General features: G+C 36.5%; 1 protein-coding gene across 1 annotated transcript; it reads left to right on the forward strand.

Annotated features, from left to right (window-relative positions):
- Positions 1–118: 118 nt before the first annotated feature.
- LRIT3 (leucine rich repeat, Ig-like and transmembrane domains 3) lies at positions 119–19,204 on the forward strand. Its single transcript, XM_006188933.3, is given in 5 exon segments — positions 119–202; positions 204–235; positions 3,032–3,504; positions 16,054–16,359; positions 17,949–19,204. Coding segments are annotated over 5 exon segments (2,019 nt in total). The 3' UTR covers positions 19,073–19,204.
- Positions 19,205–21,372: the final 2,168 nt, after the last annotated feature.

The raw sequence follows: 21,372 nt of genomic DNA on the forward strand, positions 1-21,372 counted from the left end.
CAGCTAATCCTGTGTAATCTGCTGTTGCTAAATGGCCGTTTGTGTTGCTAGCACACCAGTTTCTGAATGCTTAGGATTTGGTTTTTAACTTTTGTCCAAATAACCTCTGAAAGGAGCCATGCGTCTCTTTGCAAGTCTGTGCATTGCGCTTAGCTTTTTGGAAAGAGTGAGCTGTTCATGTCCCTCACAGTGCACCTGTGACAATTCACGGCAGAAATGACGGCATGGGATCGAGGTACGCTTCTCTCCTTGCTATTAAGTGTTCTAATGATTGCGAGGAAAAGGACTCAAACCAGATGGCCTTAATTTGAAAGCAAACTGTTGATCAGAAATCAGAGGAGAGAAGGTTTAATGTAGATAAGCTTTAATTTAATTGTGTTAATCCTGGTTGCCTACTCCGCCACTGTTTTCATTTAGAGCAGTTTAGTTCCTTCAAAGCCCCTCAAATTCTTTGAGACTCTCAGACGCTTTCTGTGTTACAAGAATATTCATGGCACTCATATTCACAAAACGAACCTTGCAGGAGGTCAAACCACTGAAATGCGTGTGGCCAGCTCAGCCTGATTATAGAAAGCACATGAGGGCAGGGCCGATCAGAAGGTGTGTGACATGCCCAGATCATTTGCTTCCAGGGTTTTCCATTTCATTTTGAGGATTATTCATGCCAACTGGATAGAGCTTAGGAAGTAGGAAGGAGAACACATAAGAGAAATTAGAGAGGTTTCTAATCAGAATTTCTCATTTTAAGATATTGGAGTTTACAAAGAAGAGAAGTTTGAAAGAAACGTGTCAACTCTGTGTTGCAGACACTGTGGGACCTTACAGAAATTACTTAACCTCTGCGTTACTTTAATATCTACTTTTTTTTTTGAAAAAAAAAGTGAAGTGAGAATAAATACTTATTCATAATGTGCATGAGTCCTTTTAAATAGAAGTTAAATGCAAAGCAAAAAAACTCTTGTTAGCTAAACATAGTAGACCTCGATTTTTTTTTTTTTGAGAAGATATTTAATAACAAAATCAGATTTTTTGTCACTCGGTTAAAGTGAACAGTGAGCCTCTTAATTTGTTAAAAGAATTGCTCAATTTATGTCTTACAAATTTATACAAATAAATAACAATTAACACATGTTTTTGAGTAGTTTGTTTTGATACGGTATAAAATTTACCTTACTAACTCTTGGTATCTCCGAGATATTCACTAGGTGGCTAAACACAGTGAGAATAATATAACAAATTAAAGACCTACTTAGCAGAAGATAGGCAACAGTTAATGACGCAGGCCAGGCTACTTTGGGGAAAACAATCACAGAAATGTTTCCTTCTCCATGGTGGCCCCACTATTGGTGGATTTTATAAAATTCATAGCATATTATGCCTGAGAAGAACTCCAGAAATAATCTAGTTCGACCACTGTCATTTTCTAAATGAATAAACTAAACCACATAGAGACTAAATGACTTGTCTGAGGTCACAGTGTTGAGTTGCTGCAGTGACTGGCTGATAAAGATGCTGGGTCTTTTAGCTTCCAGTCCAGGCTTCCTCCCATCCCAGTGTACTGGAATGCTGACTGAGTGAGGAGAAACTGGATCATTCTGGTATAAAGCAGCACTGAAATGTGTGATTCAGAATAGAGGTGAAGAGTAACAGGTGTATCTGGAGAATCCCAGGATTCCGTAGGCTCTTCTCCTAAAGTTAAAGAGAGGAGACAACATGACCAGCATATCAGTACCTCATGGCTTCTGCTGTTTCCCTCTTTACATTATAGGCTGGCTTTCAGAATTCACTAATTTAATGTGATGTGTTTTACTGAATGGCCATTTTATTGTTATGTACTATAACTAACTATGTGATGCATTATAATTTAGATGGTTTGCAACACTTCTTATTGTTCAATTTCAGCAATCCAGTGAGGATTAATATATAATGAGAGATAAATCTTTTCTTTTTCAGGTTAAAATGAATCTAAATTCTCTGATCCTTCATACCTTACACCCATACATGGGGCAGGCTTGTTTTTCTATGCCTGTTTTACATGTGCCAATAAACAAGAGCACAATGTGACTTGCTCAAGGTTACTTAAGTTAGTGAGTGGTAAAAAATAAATAAACTTGTAGTTTCTGGTTTATTCTCTAGGCTGAAAGCAACACACAGGTCACATTGTTAAAATAGAGCTTCACTTTAAACATCTAGTATGAACATTTGCCCTTTCTTTTTTTCTTTCTTTCTTTCTTTCTTTCTTTCTTTCTTTCTTTCTTTCTTTCTTTCTCTTGCTCTCTCTCTTTCCTTCTTGTATGATCTTTAAAAGGATCAATTTATAACTTCAAGAGGGATTCCTTTAAAATGGTCTGTTTCCTAAAAAGATTAAGAGTGTGCAGTTTGGAGTTGGACAGATATGGGTTTGAAAGGTAGTTGTGTAACCACTAGCTCTGTGACCTTGGGAAGTTACCTAATATTGGTGGGCCTCAGTTATTTTATTTGTAAAAGTGAGATTGATGATAAAAGTAGCAAACACCCATTGAGTGCTTATTATGTGCCAGGAAGGTGTAAAAATTTCCATCCGTTTCAATAATAGTACCATATGGGAAAATGAGTTAAGTGATTGGTGAAGTGGCTTTCCATGGCCACAAAGGAGGCAGCTGATTTGAACCAAGGTCAGCCTGACTCTAGAGATGGTGCCTTTACCTACTACCCAATATCTAGCTCATTGGGCTATTGTGATGATTAAATTTGGGAATGGATGTGATCCTCGATGCACAGGCCCGACACATAAAGAGCTCCATCAATCAGGCTGAATCCCATGAAGTTGCTGATACTTGATCGATTTTTTTAACCACCTCAAATGACCATTTCATATGGTTCAACCTAGAAGATGATGATAATGACGAATCATTAATGAACAGGTTAGCCAGGCTGAAGAGATTTTTTCAAAAAACGAGTAGGGGATGAAAAATTGATGCATGTTTCAAATAAGTATTATTTCTTCAAATGAGTTTCAGAAAGCAGGTTTCCTTCCACTCTGTGACACTAGGTCGGTGCTATGTAATGACCTGGATATGAATGAGGTACCTACGAACTTCCCTGTGGACACTGTGAAGCTTCGCATAGAGAAGACCGTTGTCCGTAGAATCCCCGCCGAGGCCTTCTACTACCTGGTGGAGCTCCAGTACCTCTGGTTGACTTATAATTCTGTGGTCAGCCTTGACACCAGCAGCTTTTACAACCTGAAGCAGCTGCATGAGTTGCGCTTGGATGGAAACTCTCTGGCTGCTTTTCCTTGGACATCTCTGAGGGACATGCCCCGTCTAAGGACCCTGGATTTGCACAATAACAGAATAACCAGTGTGCCAAATGAGGCGGTCAGGTACCTGAAGAACCTCGCCTACTTGGATTTATCAAGCAACAGATTAACCACACTTCCACCAGATTTCCTGGAAAGCTGGTCCCACTTAGTTACAATATCGTCCAGAAGCCTGGACCTTTCACCAAGAAGAATTATTCTCGGTAAGTTCAGAGTCTCTGGGCTTCTCAGGTCCAGATAATTTGCTCTGTGTACCTTCATTTATTCAATATTTTCATGTCCATTGAATTTGGAGTTTTACTCTGTACTTGCATTTTCAATGGAATAGTACTCTACCATTTGACCTAGGTCAGTTTACCAGTCTGCCCTGTGTAAGGTGTAATGGCTCTGTGTGGGGGGTGTGTATGTGTGCGTGTGCATGAGCATGCACATGTGTGGAGTGAGGGCAGCAGTGTATGTGTGTGTGTTGGGGCAGGGAAGGGAGTTGGCCTCATAAACTGAGTGACTAACGTTGTTCTTAGAGAGCCTGAAGAAGAGTGACAAAATCTACCAACTGGTACTGATTCTTGTGAGCACATACGTGCTTCCTACTCTGCCATGGCCAGCCTTCTGCCCTGGTTTCTTTTCAGCTCTTGATGAGGCTCATCAGGTGTGGGAGTAAGGCATCAGCATCTTTATGAGGTAGCAGTGGTTTAATTAGGAAGAATAGCTTCCAAATTTTCTTAATCTAAAAAGAAATAGTGGAGACACCAGTTATTTTACTGGCCCCAGATGAGTGTCCTAATGGACTTGGTCTCTCAGTGCAGCTTTGTATATTTAGATCCTGGCTTTGTTTAGGGTCTATGGATATTTTCTTGGGTCTTTAACATGTCAGCTCCTTCCAGGGAGCCCCTCTCTTTTCTTGTATCTTCTCACAGTGCTTTCAGGGTACTCTGCACATGATGAATGCCCAGTAAATGTGGTTGCCTGATTGAAATCAGTGACCTGAGACCCTTCTCAGTGGTATCTGTGGGCAGTGAGGCCTCTTCCACTTTTGTATGAGACACAAGCCTGAGGCTTTGACCAAACAGTTTGATTTGCTAAAATTTTGTTCACTCAATAAGGCTGTGTTCTCATTTCACAAATTATGTCCATATGACTACAGAAGTTGTAGTTCTCAAAAGGATGAAAGAAATTCTGAGTGTCTGGCCAGTGAAAGACTTATAAGACTTTTGGAATGAGAAGCAACTAGATGTTAAGAAATTGTGCCAGAAATTCCTCCTGACCAATACTGCCTGCCAAGCATCTGCTGAAGTAAAGTGTAAATAAAATAAAAGATAAATTTGAGTTTTTTTTTATAAAGAAGAAAGTATTGTATATTTTATAATAGCCATAAATGGAGTATACCTTTAAAACTTATGAATCACTGTATTGTATACCTGTAACATACAATATCACACATCAGCTATACTTCAACAAAAAACTTTTAAACTGGGAAAAAAGTACTGTGACAACACTAAATGGCTTTAGTATTACTTTCTTTGAAATGTATATGCATTATGATGCTTATGAGACTTAAAATATGAGTATTAGCCAGATAGAGAAAAAGTGACATAAATTTCTCTCATATAGTTATTTCATGTTTTGCCCACTACTTATCTAGTCCTTCGAATGTTTTTAATTAAAAAAATAAAAGAAGTATTGTGGGATGGGTTATGGAAAAAATTAGTTGAATTTAACAGTAGTTGTAGGGTCCTTCAAGTAAACACTCTGATAGGAACCATGCAAACCCATACTGTAGTATTTATTTACTTCATTCTAGTCACTAATTTGATCCTTATGAGCAAAGCTAACGGGTGGAAATTGTCTTAACTAACACTGAGATTTTATTTCTCTGTGTATTTTTTTAAAGTTTCTTTGGAAGCAATTCTTGGTTCTAATAAAATTACCCTATGGCGATATATAGTAGAAAATAAAATCATATTACTAAATTGGTATTAATAGCTCTCTAATGATTAGTTCCTAATGTTACTATGAGGAAATAATTTCTAGAATAGTGATATTTTTCAGTTGTGAGTTAAATCTGAATGAGAACTTAGGGATTAAATGGATAAGTGTTATGAAATTTCATTGTTCATGGAGATAAATAGCTTTATGTTTTAGAGTTTAGATTCTTTTAAAAAAATTGTATGTTTCAGATGTACAGCATTATAATTTGACATCTGTATACACCACAAAGTAATCACCACCACAAGTCTAGTTACCGTCCATCACCATACAGGTGATCCCCTTCATCCATTTCACCAACCCCTCAACAGTTTCCTTAGCAACTGGTAACCACTAATCAGATCTCTGTATCTATGAGTTTGTTTTTGTTTTATTTTGTTTGTTTGTTTTTTCATATTTTACTTTTTATTTATTTTTAACACCTTTATTGTGGTATGGTTCCTATACATTAACTACACATATTTCAGATGCATAATTTGATGAATTTTGATAGATGTATACCCCAGTGAAACCACCACCACAATCAAGATAGCTAACATTTCCATCACTCCCCAAGAGGTGCAAGTTTTGAATTCCCAATTTATCTCTTCCCACCCGCTTTACCTCCTGGTAACCATAAGTTTGTTCTCTATGTCTGTGAGTCTGTTTCTGTTTTGTAGGTAAGTTCATTTGTGTCCTTTTTTTTTTTTTAGATTCTACATATAAGCAATATTATATGGTATTTTTCTTTCTCTTTCTGGCTTACTTCACTTAGAATAACAATCTCCAGGTCCATTCATGTTGCTGCAAATGGCATTATTTTATTCTTTTTTATGGCTGAGTAGTGTTCCATTATATGTATATGTGTGTGTATATATATATATGTATACACACACACACACACACACATACACACACACACACATATACATACAAACACACATACACACACACACATACATGCATACCGCATCTTCTTTATCCAGTCATCTGTCAATGGACATTTGAGTTGTTTCCATGTCTTGGCTATTGTAAATAGTGCTGCTATGAACATTGGGGTGCATGTGTCTTTTCAAATTATATTTTCATCTGGATATATGCCCAGGAGTGGGATTGCTGGATCATATGATAAGTTTATTCTTAGTTTTTTAAGGAGCATCCATACTGTCCTCAATAGTGGCTGCACCAATTTACATTCCCATCAACAGTGTAGGAGGGTTCCTTTTTCTCCACATCCTCTCCAGCATTTATCGTTTGTGGACTTTTTAATGATGGCCATTCTGACTGGTGTGAGTGTTTGTTTTTTGAATTCCACATATGAGTGATATAATACAGTATTTGTTTCTGTCTGACATATTTCACTTAGTATAATACTGTCAAGGTCCATTCACATGTTGTTGAAAATGGAAGGATTTCATTCTTTGTTATGGCTGAATAGTGTTCCATTGTATGTATATACCATATCTTTATCCATTGTTGGACATTGGGTTTTTCCCATATCTTGACTATTGTAAATAATGCTTCAGTGAACACAGGGTGTATATATCTTTTTGAATTAGTGTTTTTATGTTCTTTGGATAAATACCCAGAAGTGGAATAGCTGGGTCATATGGCAGTTCTGTTCTTAATTTTTTGAGGAATCTCCATACTGTTTTTCATAGTGGCTACACCAATTTACAGCCCCATCAATGGTGTATGAGGGTTCCCTTTTCTCCATATCCTCTCTGACATCTGTTATTTCTTGTCTTTTTGATAATAACCATTCTCATAGTAATGAGATGGTATGTCATTGTGGTTTTGGTTTGCATTTCACTAATAATTAGTAATGTTGAACATTTTTCCATGTGCCTGTTAGCCATCTCTATGTCTTCTTTGGAAAAATACCTGTTCAGATCCTCAGCTCATTTTGTCATCAGGTTGTTTATTTGTTTTTGTTGTTGAGTTGTATGAGTTCCTTATGTGTTTTGTATATCAATCCCTTATCAGATATATGATTTGCAAATATCTTCTTCCATTTAGTAGATTTCCTTTTTGTTCTGATGCTGATTTCTTTTTTTGCTGTGCAGAAGCTTTATAGTTTAGTCCCATTTGTTTATTTTTCCTTTTGTTTTCCTTACCTTTGGAGTCAGATCCACAACAACATCACTTAGACCAATGTCAGTAAGGTCTGACCCATGTTTTCTTCTAGAAATTTTATGGTTTCAATTCTTACATTCAAGTCTTTAATCCATTTTGAGTTAATTTTTATGTATGGTATGAGATAGTGATCTAGTTTCATTCTTTTGCATGTGGCTTTTTCCCCAACACTGTTGATTGAACAGACTGTCCTTTCTCCTTTGTGTGTTCTTTACTCCTTTGTTATAAATTAATTGTCAACATATATGTATGTTTATTTCTGGGCTCTCAGTTCTGTTCCATTGATTTGTGTGCCTGTTTTTGTGCTAGTACTATACTCTTTTGATTACTACAGCTTTGTAGTGTAGTTTGAAATCAGGAATCATCATAAAGCTTTGTTCTTTCTCAAGATTATTTTGGCTACTTGGGATCTTTTGTGGTTTCATACAAATTTTAGAATTATTTGTTGTAGTTCTGTGAAATATGCCATTGGAATTTTGGTTAGATTGCATTGAATCTGTAGATAGCTTTGCATAGTACAGACATTTTAACAATATTAATTCTTCCAATCCATGAGCACAAGATATCTTTCCATCTGTTTGTATTGTCTTCAATTTCTTTCATCAGTGTCTTAGAGTTTTCAGTGTATAGGTCTTTCACCTTCCTGGTTAAATTTATTTCTGGATATTTTATTCTTTTTGATGCAGTTTTAAATGGGATTGTTTTCTTAATTTCTCTTTCTGATAATTTTGTTATTAGTGTGCAGAAATGCCATGGATTTCTGTATGTAGATTTAGTATCATGTGGATTTATTGAATTTATGTATTAGTTTTAACTTTTTTGATGGTTCTTTAGAGTTTTCTATATATAGTATCATGTCCCCTGCAAACAGTGACAGATTTACTTCTTCCTTTTTAGATTTTTTTCCCCTAATTTCTGTGGCTAGGACTTCTAATACTATGTTGAGTAAAGGTGGTGAGAGTGGGCATTCTTGTCTTATTCCTTATCTTAGAGGATCAGCTTTTCATCCCTGAATATGATGTTAGCTGTGGGTTTGTCATATATGGCTTTTATGATGTTGAGGTACATCCCCTCTCATTTTGTTGAGAATTTTTATCATAAATGGACATTGAATTTTGTCAAATGCCTTTTCTGCATCTATTGAAGTGATCATGTGACTTTTATCCTTCATTTTGTTAATGTGATATATTATATTGATTTGTGGATCTTAAACCATCCTTGCATCCCTGGAATAAATCCCACTTGATTATGGTGTATGATCCTTTTAATGTATTATTAGATTTGGTTTGCTAATATTTTGTTGAGGAATGGTTCAGATTCTTTTAAAACTAACATGAAAATATTTTCAGTATAACATTAAATTTAGAAAGTAGAATATATAATTGTGCATAAAGCATGATCATAAATATTGTAACATTTTCAAAGAAAAACACTAAAAAGTTACATTTACTGGTTAACTATTCTCTGACATCTTACTGCTTTTCTATATTTTCAGGATGTTCTGCAATGAGCATGCATTACTTTTATAATCATGATAACAAATCACAAAAGATATTTTGAAATATGTCCAGCCATGTGTGGCAGCTGACCTTAGCAAAGCCATGACTGCTATGTAACAAAGTGGGGAAAGAAGTGCTACCCTCTCAAAAGAAGACTAGTTCATGTTTATGAATCACACACAAAAAATTCAGTTTTCTCATCTGGAAAATGGAGATGATGGGACTTACTCCATCTTGCTAACAGGAGTGCAATGAGAATGTTAAGTTTATGTGATGGCTCTTTAGATTATGAGGTAGACAATGTCTGGGGCTATGATTTTAGTGCAACAATAATCCATAGCAGCTATGACTGAGATGCAAGTGTCTTATAAAGAAAGACTTCTCTAGTTTGATTGTTTTGATATTTTAACTACATTTGAATCTTCCAATTTCATCATTAAAATATGGTGATGAGAACTGGCTCTAGATTTGGTAGAAGTCAGTGTCTAACTGTAGCAATCATATCTTTCCAGGTGCCCTGTAGAATTTACCTCTGTACTACAATAGTGGGACACATTTCATTTTCATTTCATTTTTATTGCCTTATGTTTATTGTTGCTAACAGGTTCTATTTGAAATAGTAACAGTAATAGCTAATATTGATGGGATGCTTACTCAGGGCTAAGCCTAGTTCTTTTATTTTATGGATATAAGTTATTCTAGACTCACATTAACTCCATGGTAAGTACCATTTAATCCCCATTTTATAGATGAAGAAGTGAGGCCCAAGTTAAAACACTTGCCCAAATTCACTTACCACACACATAGTGATGAAGCTGGGGTTTGGTTGCCTTTTGAGTCTAGACCCCATGTTCTTCCCCACTCCTTCCCCACTCTAATACAAATGTAAAACTACCAGATTTATTTTCCTCATATATGTATTATTTTACTGATCTCTTTAAATCACATTATTTATTTAATAAAAAAGAATTTAGGGAGATGCTTTTCAGTTACTCCTCCTTTCTTCTGCATGAATAGAAATATCAACTTAATAAAATTGTCCTTTAATGTATCCATAAAACATAAACTAGTGTCCTGCAAGTAAACATTTAAATTAACATGAAACTACATTATTGATTTGTAATACAGGTAAATTTCCATGGCCTCTTTCTCAAGAATAAGAAAATATTTACATAGGCAGACTCCATTAAGGCCCAACACTGTTTATCTTGGAGGAAAAAACCTGCAGTGGGAGAGAGTATAAAATACTTTTTTGAGTGCTTTTTACTGGTACCCACATTTGTTCAATTGTAATGGGCTCTTCTATTCAGAACGGAATTTGCCAGAAGGGCAGTGGTGGCCATGAATATTACTGTAGAATTTTATAAAATGGCATTAATGTAGTTCGGCAAACACTCCTCAGTCACTGTGATGTGCCCACTCTTTTCTAGACGTAGAGGAGACAAATCCACACAGTTAAGGCTTACTCCTTGCCAGCCACTCTTCTGAGGACTGCCTAGCAGTATCTCAGCCTTTAGGACAAACCATGAGGTGGGTCTGTAACTGTCATCACTTTCTCTCTTTTTTTGATCTTCTTAACCCCTTTCATAAATTATCAGCTTGTTGTTTAGATATATCAGAACCACTGTAAGCACATGCTTCAGGAGGAACTATATGAAGCCACTGTGCTAGATCTATAAATATGCCCAATCCAAGCATGCATTGTTTTCAGATTTCAAATTTTGTGACCATCATTTCTCTTCCCACCTTCTAACTCCCACAGATTTTGGTTGTCAGTCCCAATCCCATCATCTTTTATTGCTCTAGAACCTTTGGATCCATTTTGCCCTACGCAAGCCTCTCGTAGCTTCATGTATTACTCCACTTGACACTGGTGTCATCACCTTCTTTATCCAGCTGGTTAAGAGGCAGAGTCAAGCTTCAAATTCACAGCTCATCTCCAAAGACATCACTTTCATTTTTTAAACTTTTTTAAAATTTGGGTATTGAGGTATGATGCAGTAGATCTTTAGTGTACAATTTGGCAAATGATGATAAACATGTATCTGCACAAAACCACACCCTCATCAAGATACGAATATTTTCATAATGCCAGAAATTTCCCCTGTGCCCTTTCTCAGTCCATCTCCCCCCAGCCCAGGGAACTACTCTTTTTGCTTTTATTACCATAGGTTAATTTTCCTACCCTAGATTTTTCATGTAAATGCAATCATTTAAGAAGCACTCTTGTGCCTGGCTTCTTTCACTCGGCTATATGTTCATCCATGTTGTTGGATGTACTGGTAGTCTCTTACTGCTGAGTCATACTCATTTGCATGAATGTACCAATTGTTCATCTTTTCTCCTGTTGTTGGACACCTGGGCTGTTTCCAGTTTTTAGCATTATTAATTAAGCTGCTTATTAACATTCTTGTGCAAAGCTTTATGTAGCATGTTTTCATTTCTCTTGGATAAATTCCTAGGATTGAAATTGCTAGGTCATAGGATGGCTATATTTATGTAACTTTTTAAGAAACTGCCAGTTTTCCAAAGAGTTTGTACTGTTTTACACTCTTACTGGCATAATCTACCTGCTCTGTATCCTCACCAACACTTGAGGTAGTCAGTCTTTCTCATTTCAGTCATTCTTTGTTGTGGATATGTCAGGGAGTGGTATCACATTGTTGTTTTAGTTTGAATTTCCCTGACAAGTAATGGAATTGACCATTTACATTTGCTTATTGACCATTGGTATATTTCTGTATAATTTTTAAGGTTGTTTGTCTTTCTATTATTGAATACAAGTCTTTTACCAGTTACATGCATTATGAATATTTTCTCAAGTCTGTGACTTTTCTATTCATTTTCTTTGTGGTGCCTTTAGTAAGAAAGTTTAAAATTTTGATGACATCTGATTTATCATTTTTTTTTTTTTTTGGTTAGTGAGTTCTGTGTCCCATCTAAGAAATACTTGCCTACATGCAGATCACAAAGATATTCTTTCTTTATCATTTTAACTTTTGTATTAATTTTTAGCTTTTATGCTTATGATTATGACCCATCTTAAAATAGTTTTCGAGTGTAATGTGAGGTAGGAATTGAAGTTTATTTGTTCCCAAACAGATGTCCAATTGCTCTGGCACCCCCTTGAATTGTTAAATGCAGCTGCCTCCACAGAGCTGACTGAGGCATGGTCGTTGCCTTTTAAGAGCTGAGTCTGCAGATTAGCTTTTGGACTAGAACTTATTGCTGATGTTTCATAAAGCATAGCACGTTTAATCCAACTACTGTGATGCATGAAAAACTATCCTTTTAGAAAAGGAGTAAGGCAAAGTTCATTTGCCCCTATCCAGGAATACTTATATAAAATAAATTAATTAATGCAAATTGCCAACTGTGGTTGATGCATTGACTTGAAGGAATGCAGTACAAGTAATAGTTTAACTTTAGAGAGTTCTTGTACCTTTGTCCCCAGAAGAAAAAACATTTGAAGGTGACCTGCCCTCAGACCAGTATTATTATTCAGGTTTTAAATGTTATACTCTTGACCTTAGATGTTTCATAGCTCAAACAAATACTTTATTTTTGAAGGATTTAAAAATATTTACTCCAGGTTTACATGATTTTTAGATATAACCAGTTAGATTAACTTTTTAAAAGAATTTTGTGTCACCATTAATACATTTTTATAACAGTTTCAAAGCATAAATGAAACTGTTGATGTTATAGCTCTTGGATGTCTCCCTATGCGGACATTTATGCTCCAAATATCGCTGCTTTAACATTTGTTGTTTGGAGACAACAGCACTTATAGCTGCCACCCATGGCTCTAGATGTTTTTAGGTGACAAAGAGATGGGTTCTTGTGGAAGAAGTGTGAGACCAGGAGCCTTGAACACCTGGGACTTAGTCAGGACTTTAAGCTATCTACTAACTCAAGGCAGTAATTTCTTTGTGCATTAATATCTTCTACTGTGAAATTAGAAGAATCATACTATCTTCCTGAGGTCCATATAAGACATATACACGGTTGTTGAGAATGGGAGCTTTAAGATCAAGATATCAAGGTTTAAATCCTAACTGTATCCGATTGTGTGACCTTGGGCAGATCCCTTAACCTACCTGAGCATTTTCTCATTCTTAAAATAATGATTTGTGAGCAGAGGCAGATACTGACTGCCTTTTGTTCTGAACTATCAAGCATGTTTGAGTAGAGAGCCACTTTGGAAGGTAGGGATATGTCTCCCTCCAGAACAAAGGATAAAAATGCTTACTACCCAGTATAATAAAAATTATGTCTCCTTCCAGAACTGCAAATCATAAACTGTTCCTCATCTTTGACTAGGAGTCTTGTGTCTTCTGCCAACACCCATAAAACTATGGCAAACTGGAATGAGCCTGTCACCTTAAAGCAGGGTAAAACATAGATCTTTTACAATTCTTGATGAGTGCAGTATTTGCCACATAGGAAGCAATCAATAACTGTCAACTTGTGTTGTTACTATTTTATAAAGAAAAAATCTGGAATCCCAGGTCAAAGTGTTTTAAAAGTATGAAGTATCCTACATATATTAATTATTATATGACAGAATGAATTTGATGTTTGTTGTTAGGCTGAGTAGAATTTAAATCAGTATTGGAGAAGTGATCGTAGATTCACAGGGCTAAATGTAAGAGGAGGAAGGTCAAGGTAATTTACCCATGAAAGAAAAGAAATTTCCAGTGTAGAAGATAATGAAAAACAGCAAACTGTACCAACATTGGCAGAGAACCATGAATCAGTCACAAAGTGCTATTACAATAAAAGTAGGCATAAATAGAAATCTAGAATTTATGAATGAACAGCTAAATCTTTCACCATGGTTGGATTTTTTTTGACTTTCAGTTTTGTCTTTTCTCTTTAAGAATCAATATATAATTCACTCCACAACCACAAATCTTTTTGAAATAAACCCTTTCCAACCTTGGACTTTATGTAAGGCTGCTGGGACATCATCCTTAATATCCTTTGAGAGACTTTTGTCTGACTGAAGGCTCTGAAGCACCATCATTGATCCTTCTGAGATCTGAGCACCTAACTTCACAGAACCACCTACCCTGGATTTGATTTTTGCTCTGAAGCCCTTTCTTAAATTGAGAATTTTGGAGAGGTTGGGTATAAGAAACAGTTTAATTATAGAATCCAGTGAGTTTTAGCTCCTTTACATTTAACAGTCCTTCCTTTACCTGTTGTTTCTTCTTTACATTTTACTATGAGCAGCAAAAGGCACCAGGCAGCAGTTTCAACACTGTGCAGATATCCTTAGCTAGAACATTCATTTTGTTGAGTACATATTCTACTGTCTGTGTTAGCCACAGGTGACAGTGTTGCTGAACTGTCTACCACTCTATAACAAGGCTCCTCTTACCTCTAGTTTCTCATAACATTTTCCCCACTTTTCTTTAAGCTTTTGCTGCCAGCCTCTTTGAAGGCCACAACACTTTGGCTGGCAGTTCTGAAAGCTGAGGCAGACCCTGAAGGGACTTGTAATTGGAGGCCGTCAGCTAGCTGTATTCCCTGCTGCTGATTCTCTCTGAAGGGGAATTTGAGCCATGCACCTCCATGGCCACCTCCTATGACATTCATGCCAAGCCATGTTCTAGCCTCTACCAGTCTTTCCAGTCTTATCTCCTGACATTGTCTGCATCTCACTCTATCCTTTTGCAACATAGAACTTGTACTACCTCAGTATACTTTAAAATCACACAAAATCATAATATATTGCAGGCTGAGTTAGGTGCCTCTCAGTACCCTGTAATCCTTGTAATAATATAAATGCTTTCATGATACCCTAGAAACCTCTCTATCATTGTATTTATGACATTCTAAGGTACTTGGATTCTCAGAGTCAAATTTTGACTCTGACACTGATTAGCTACATGATCTTGGTCAGATTATTTGGTTTCTCTTGTGTCTTAGCTTCATCTCTTTTTTTTTTTTAAATTGAAGTATAGTCAGTTTCAATGTGTCAATTTCTGGTGTACAGCATAATGTCCCAGTCATACATATACATACATATATTTCTTTTCATATTCCTTTTCATTCAAGGTTATTACAAGATATTGAATAGAGTTCCCTGTGCCATACAGAAGAAATTTGTTTTTATTATTTTTATACATAGAATTTAATATTTGCAAATCTTACACTCCCAAATATATCCCTTCCCACCCCTTTTCCCCTGGTAACCATAAGATTGTTTACTATGTCTGCGAGTCTGTTTCTGTTTTATAGGTGAGTTCATTAGTATCTTCTTTTTTCTTTTTTAAGATTCCACATATGAGTGATGTCATATGGTATTTTTTTTTATCTCTTTCTGGCTTATTTCACTTAGAATGATGATCTCCAGGTCCATCCATGTTGCTATAAATGGCATTATTTTATTATTTTTTATGGCTGAATAGTATTCCATTGTATAAATATACCACATCTTCTTTATCCATTCATCTCTTGATGGACATTTAGGTTGTTTCCTTGTCTTGGCTATTGTATATAGTGCTGCTATGAACATTGGGGTGCATATATTTTTTGGAATTAGAGTTCCCTCCAGATATATGCCCAGGAGTGGGATTGCTGGATCATATGGTAAGTCTATTTTTAGTTTTTTGAGGAATCTCCATACTGTTTTCCATAATGGCTGCACCAAACTACATTCCCACCAAAGGTAGGAGGGTTCCCTTTTCTCCGCATCCACTCCAGCATTTATCGTTTGTAGACATTTTAATGATGGCCATTCTGATTGGTGTGAGGTGATACCTCATTGTAGTTTGATTAGCATTTCTCTGATAATTAGTGATATTGTTAGCTTCTTCATCTTTAAAATGGGGAAATAATATTCACCTCCTCATAGGATTGTTGAGATTAAATGAGGTAATACAGGTAAGTGCTTAGAACAGAGCCTAGGACAGAGTAAATGCTCATTGTTAGCTACGATCATTAATGATCTGAACTGACAGGTTACATTCATTTATGTGGCTGGAGTGCAGGGCAAAACTGACAGAGAGATGACTCTCTTTGATCCCTCAAAACATTTATGTTTTTAGGGACACAGTGCAGAAATGCTATCCCACAAGGCTGCGATGTAAATGTAAGTTATCAGGAGAACATTTATCAACCTTTTCCTCCCTTTTGGTTTAGGTCTGCAGGACAACCCATGGCTCTGTGACTGTCACATTTCCAAAATAATGGCATTGTCAAAAGTTGCTGACCCTGCAGTAGTACTTCTTGATCCACTGATGATTTGCAGTGAACCCGAACGCCTCGCAGGGATTTTGTTCCAGCGGGCTGAGTTGGAGCAGTGTCTAAAGCCATCAGTGATGACCTCGGCCACCCAGATCACATCTGCTCTGGGCAGTAATGTTCTGCTGCGGTGTGATGCCACTGGCTACCCCACCCCACAGCTCACGTGGAGCAGACCAGAAAGCTCGCCAGTTAATTATACAGGTATCCTCTTAATTCACGCTTTTGAAACAAGGAGTTTACAAATGACTGAACTTAATCTCAAGTTTTTGTAAGATTTGAAATTGGCTGGTTGTTTCTACTAAAATATGCCGAGAATGGGATGAGGGTATAGGTCAATGGTAGAGTACGTGCTTAGTATGAACAAGGTCATGGGTTCAATCCCCAGTATTTCCATTTAAAAAAAATTAAAGTAAATAAATACATAAATAAACTTAACTATCTCCCCCCCAAAACAAACAAAATTAATGAAAATTGAATTCCTAAGATATGCCAAGATTGTTGGATGAAGGAAATTTGAAAGGAACACTTTATTGGTTAATATTTTCCTCAGTTTACTTAATTACCTCCATAGATGAGTTTAGACAATCTGATTTTTTCTTAAATGGAGAACAACATGATGCTATGGATGGATGGTTGCAGATAAGACCTTTGTCTTTATCTTTGCTCCATCATCTTGGATACTGCTCATTTTAAAATGTATAACCATGATGATTTCTTTAAGGGAATTTCATACAAATTTCTTATTTTTGAATGATTATTTAAATAATAAATTACATAGAAACCTTATTATGAGGCAAAAGTATAATTTTTAGAAATGTTGATTACCTAGACTTTTTAGATCCTACTGTGACCAAATCAGTGCTTTGGCCTTAGTTTCAACAGTGGTAGTCTGATGATTAAAGGAATATAGTTTAAAACTCTTCCAAATTAAATTTAAATTGAGGTTGAAATAATGAAATCTGATTGAGTTAAAAAAAAAAAGTCAAGGCCTAATATTGTTACAAATAGATAGAGTGAATAGCCCACAGTTTACGGTACTGAGTTAAATTCTGGCTACTGAGATATCACTCGGTATGTTATTATTTTTCAGAAAGCTTCAGAAATCAAGACAGAATGGAAATATGTTCAGATTTTAGTGTTTAGGAAAGTAAAATCCCAATTTTGCAAAAACTGTATATTATTATACAAATTTAAAAACCCCATGGTTTACTAGTTTATCTAAATTAAATATGCAGTGGAAAATTACTAAGAATACAAATTATGACTCCTCCATGCCAGAAAATGATCTGCTGTACTTTCTGACTGTGTGGATAAATGGCATTCTACCACGATGAAAAAATATTTTGAGACATATTTAAGTAAAGTCTTGTGATAAACATCTGCAGAATCACAGTGAGCTAGAATTGGAAGAGATCTCTGATCTTTGTCTTATCCTCTTATTTAAAAAATGTAGAAACAGAGGCCTAAGGACACTAATCGACTTATCTAGAATCACATACTACTTAGTGAACAAAAGTTTACCAAGGCAGAAGTTCCTTAATTCTCAGCCTGTGTCTTTTTAAAATACCACTTCCCATACAGACTTCATGGCACCCAGCATGTCCTAGACTTTCACATAAACAATTTACAGAACCATCGCCTGCTATCAGAGACTTACAGTGGGTCATTTCCCTCTTGGCTTTTGTGAGAAGTACGCATATAGAACCAAATATTGCTTCCTTTTCAGTCAGCATGTTGCTTGAGTCTTTTCTTTCTTTCTTCTCATAGAGTGTGCTTTTTTTTTTTTCCAGTAATTCAGGAATCTCCAGGGGAGGGAGTCAGATGGTCCATAATAAGCTTGACAGGCATTTCTTACATGGATGCTGGGGATTACAAATGTAAGGCCAAAAATTTGGCTGGGATGTCAGAAGCTGTGGTTACTGTGACAGTGGTTGGTGTCGTCACAACGGCTATATCATCAGACAGTTCTGAAAGAAGAACTGAGGATCACCTGGAGCAAGAGGTCCAGCCAGGATCTAGAAGATCTACATCTCTGCCTGATTCATCATCCTCTCCGTGGCCTTACTCCTCCTCTCCTTCCTCCCCGGCTTCTTCTACTTTTCTTCCTACTTCTAGTTCGTCTCTTCCCTCCACCGCTTCTTTCTCCTTATCTCCTTTCTTCTCCTCCCCTGTTTCTTCAACCACAACTCTAAGAACTAGAATTTCCACAAGCACCACCATGGCCAGGTGGCAGTCATTCCGCCCAAATGGAAAAAGAAATTTAAAGGTGGAGATAGGTGGCGGTAAGCTTCCCCTAGCTAGTGCAAGTAAAAGAGAAGAGTCGGCATTGCTGGATCGAGCCCTGCCTATGGAGACGAATGCCACAATAGAAAACCTCCAGGTGGTCAGTGAGACCAAAGAGAGTGTGATTTTGACGTGGAACACCATTAACACCACACAGAACTCAGAAGTGACCGTGTTGTATTCCAAGTATGGTGAGAAGGACCTGCTGCTGCTTAATGCAGACTCCAGCAAGAACCAGGTCACCATAAATGGCTTGTTGCCTGGTCGGCAATATATAGCATGTGTCTGTCCAAAAGGAATGCCTCCCCAGAAAGACCAGTGTATCACCTTTTCTACTGACAGAGTTGAAGAAGAAGGTGATTCTCAAGGGTTTTTCCTTATGGTGGTGAGTGGTGCTGCCTGTGTCATTATCTTGCCATTGATTTTTTTCTTGTTGTACAAAGTTTGCAAATTGCAGTGTGCATCAGAATCCTTCTGGGAAGATGATTTGGCAAAAGAGACTTACATCCAATTTGAGACTCTGTCCCCCAGGTCTCAAAGTGTAGGGGAATTTTGGACGCGAAGGCACAGAGACAATTCAGAAAAATTGCTGCTTTGTTCTAGGTCAAGTGTGGAATCTCGGGACTTTTAAAAGTGAGGGTTCTGGACCAGAGTCTTACTGCTAAAGTCTTACAGCTCAGGCCCATGTGAGCTCCACAACATTTCTTCCACAAAATTAAGGATCTAAAGGTATAGTTGACCCTCTGTTTGGATGACCTTTGGACACTTTCATATCCTTCATGAAAATCACAAATGGAGTGTTTTTAAGCGTGTTTTTTAAAAAAAAGTCATGAAAGTTCTGAACTGGAAAAACAAATAATCTTGATTTTTGTTGTGTAGAATATGTTCAGAGAAATAATTCTTAGGGTAGTGCTAAATTAATAATACAATTTAAGATAATGTTTTAGTTCTGAAAAATTAATTCATGTGAAAAAGTGGACTCTGAATTTTAAAGATAGTTTTGGAGACAGTGAAGAAAGATGAGGATAACCAGCCAAGCCTTGACGTTCATTCCTGTTCAAAGTGCTTTTTGGCATTTGCTGTGCACACTTGCTGCACTTCCTAGCAGGTGGAAGTGGGATCATACAGACTTTTGCTCTCACTAAGGTTAAATGCAGCCCCTGGACAGGGAGGGCTCCGCTCTTGGTACCTGATGCATTACAATACTGTGTAGTGGTATTCATACTGCAAGTAAGAAAAAAATTTCCCTTGTTCTTGGAAATACAGGTATTAGCAAAAATAAGTTTAAAAAGAGAATCATGATGGTGAGACCACTTTGAAAGAACAATAACTGTTACATTCCTATCTATCTGCTGACAGACTGAATGAGTCTTTTAAAAAATGTGCTCATTTAAAAGTAATCTTTAATATTTTGATATTTATTCTTCTTTCCTCCTTCCCTCTTTTCTTCTGTCCCTCTCCCTTACTTCCATCACTTCTTTCTTTACAGAAGATATTCAAGTAGCCAAAGGGTCACAGCTAAACTGTTTGTCTTTTGCCATGTTATGTTTTGTTATACCTGGATCAAGGGAAGAACTTTGAAAGTCTTTTTTATTTTTATTTTATTTTTTGTGACCTGCTCTTTTTTTTTTTTTTAACTTCTTTCTTTTTTCTTTTTTTTTTTTTGGAAGGTGGGGGTGACTAGACTTTTTTTAATGGAGGTACTGGGGATTGAACCCAGGACCTTGTGCATGTTAGGCATGCACTCTACCACTGAGCTATATACCCTTCCCTTCAAAAGTCTTTTTTAGATCTAAAAAGGATGTTTTAGGATTTTGAAAGAGCAGATTCAGTGGATTTCTTTAGTCAAGCTCTAGGTTGAAAACATGAGGGAAATTGAATTGGATTGGGTCATATGATTATCTAGGAAAGTGGCTTCATAAATAACATTTAGAGTTTTTTTGAAGAAGTTTTTCACCATATTTGCTAAAGATTATATTCCCTTTCCATTGAAGATTTCGGAATATAGAACAAATTTATAAAGGTATGTCAGGAGTCCTGAAATATGCTGAGAAATAAGTTCTAAGAAAATACTGTATTTTGTGTAAGAAACAAATTGGTTTTAATGTAACACATTGTGGAAATTATAATACAAGCAGCCTGAGAATGAAAAACTGCTCATTCCAAATGGCTTTTAATTAAAAAGAAAAAGAGAATTCTAGCTTAGCCACAATCTGTGTATTTAGAGAAGACCAGCGTGGCTGGATGGCCTGCGCAGAACTCCAAAATCTCCCTTGCTTGTGTTCTTTGCTTTCCTTTCCAGCCTCTCTGTCCTTGGTGCTTTCTTCACTATGTGCATTGTCCAGTGATCTGACGGTTTTAAGTACAGTATTCATTGTTAGAATTTTTGAGAAAAATACCTTTTGCAGGCAGTTTTGTGTTAAGCTTCAATTTATGTTAGATCATTTATTTTAAATTGAAAGATTGCAAAAATGTACATTTCTCTATTCTAAAGACATCATGGAATTTCACTGCCATGTTTAAAAGGCTCATATAAACAGACTGCCAAAATAGGACCACATTAGAAATAATTGTGGGAGAATGTTACAGACTACTGAGCCAAAAGATGCCCAGATTGTACAAAGGCAAGTTATTGGTCAAGAAAGGAGACTCACACCATCCTGATGAGATAAATTACTGACTGCTCTCAGAATCAAAATCAAGTGAAGCCTGGACTTAATTTTGCCCAAGGAGGAAAAGCTAATTGTTGGTGTGGAGAAATGCTAACAGCAGAAGAAAGTACCTCGGTCACCCTCAGCTTAGACTTGGCAGATGAGGTGAGTTGCAAGTAATTTGTTACACAGAGTAGAAGAAATTAAATTGTAAATCATGTACTTCTAAAAAATTGGAGCGTGGTCAGGGTTATCTTGATGATATCATTGCTTTTATGTT

Source organism: Camelus ferus, chromosome 2 (assembly GCF_009834535.1).
Source record: "Camelus ferus isolate YT-003-E chromosome 2, BCGSAC_Cfer_1.0, whole genome shotgun sequence".
NCBI classification, from domain to species: domain Eukaryota; kingdom Metazoa; phylum Chordata; class Mammalia; order Artiodactyla; family Camelidae; genus Camelus; species Camelus ferus.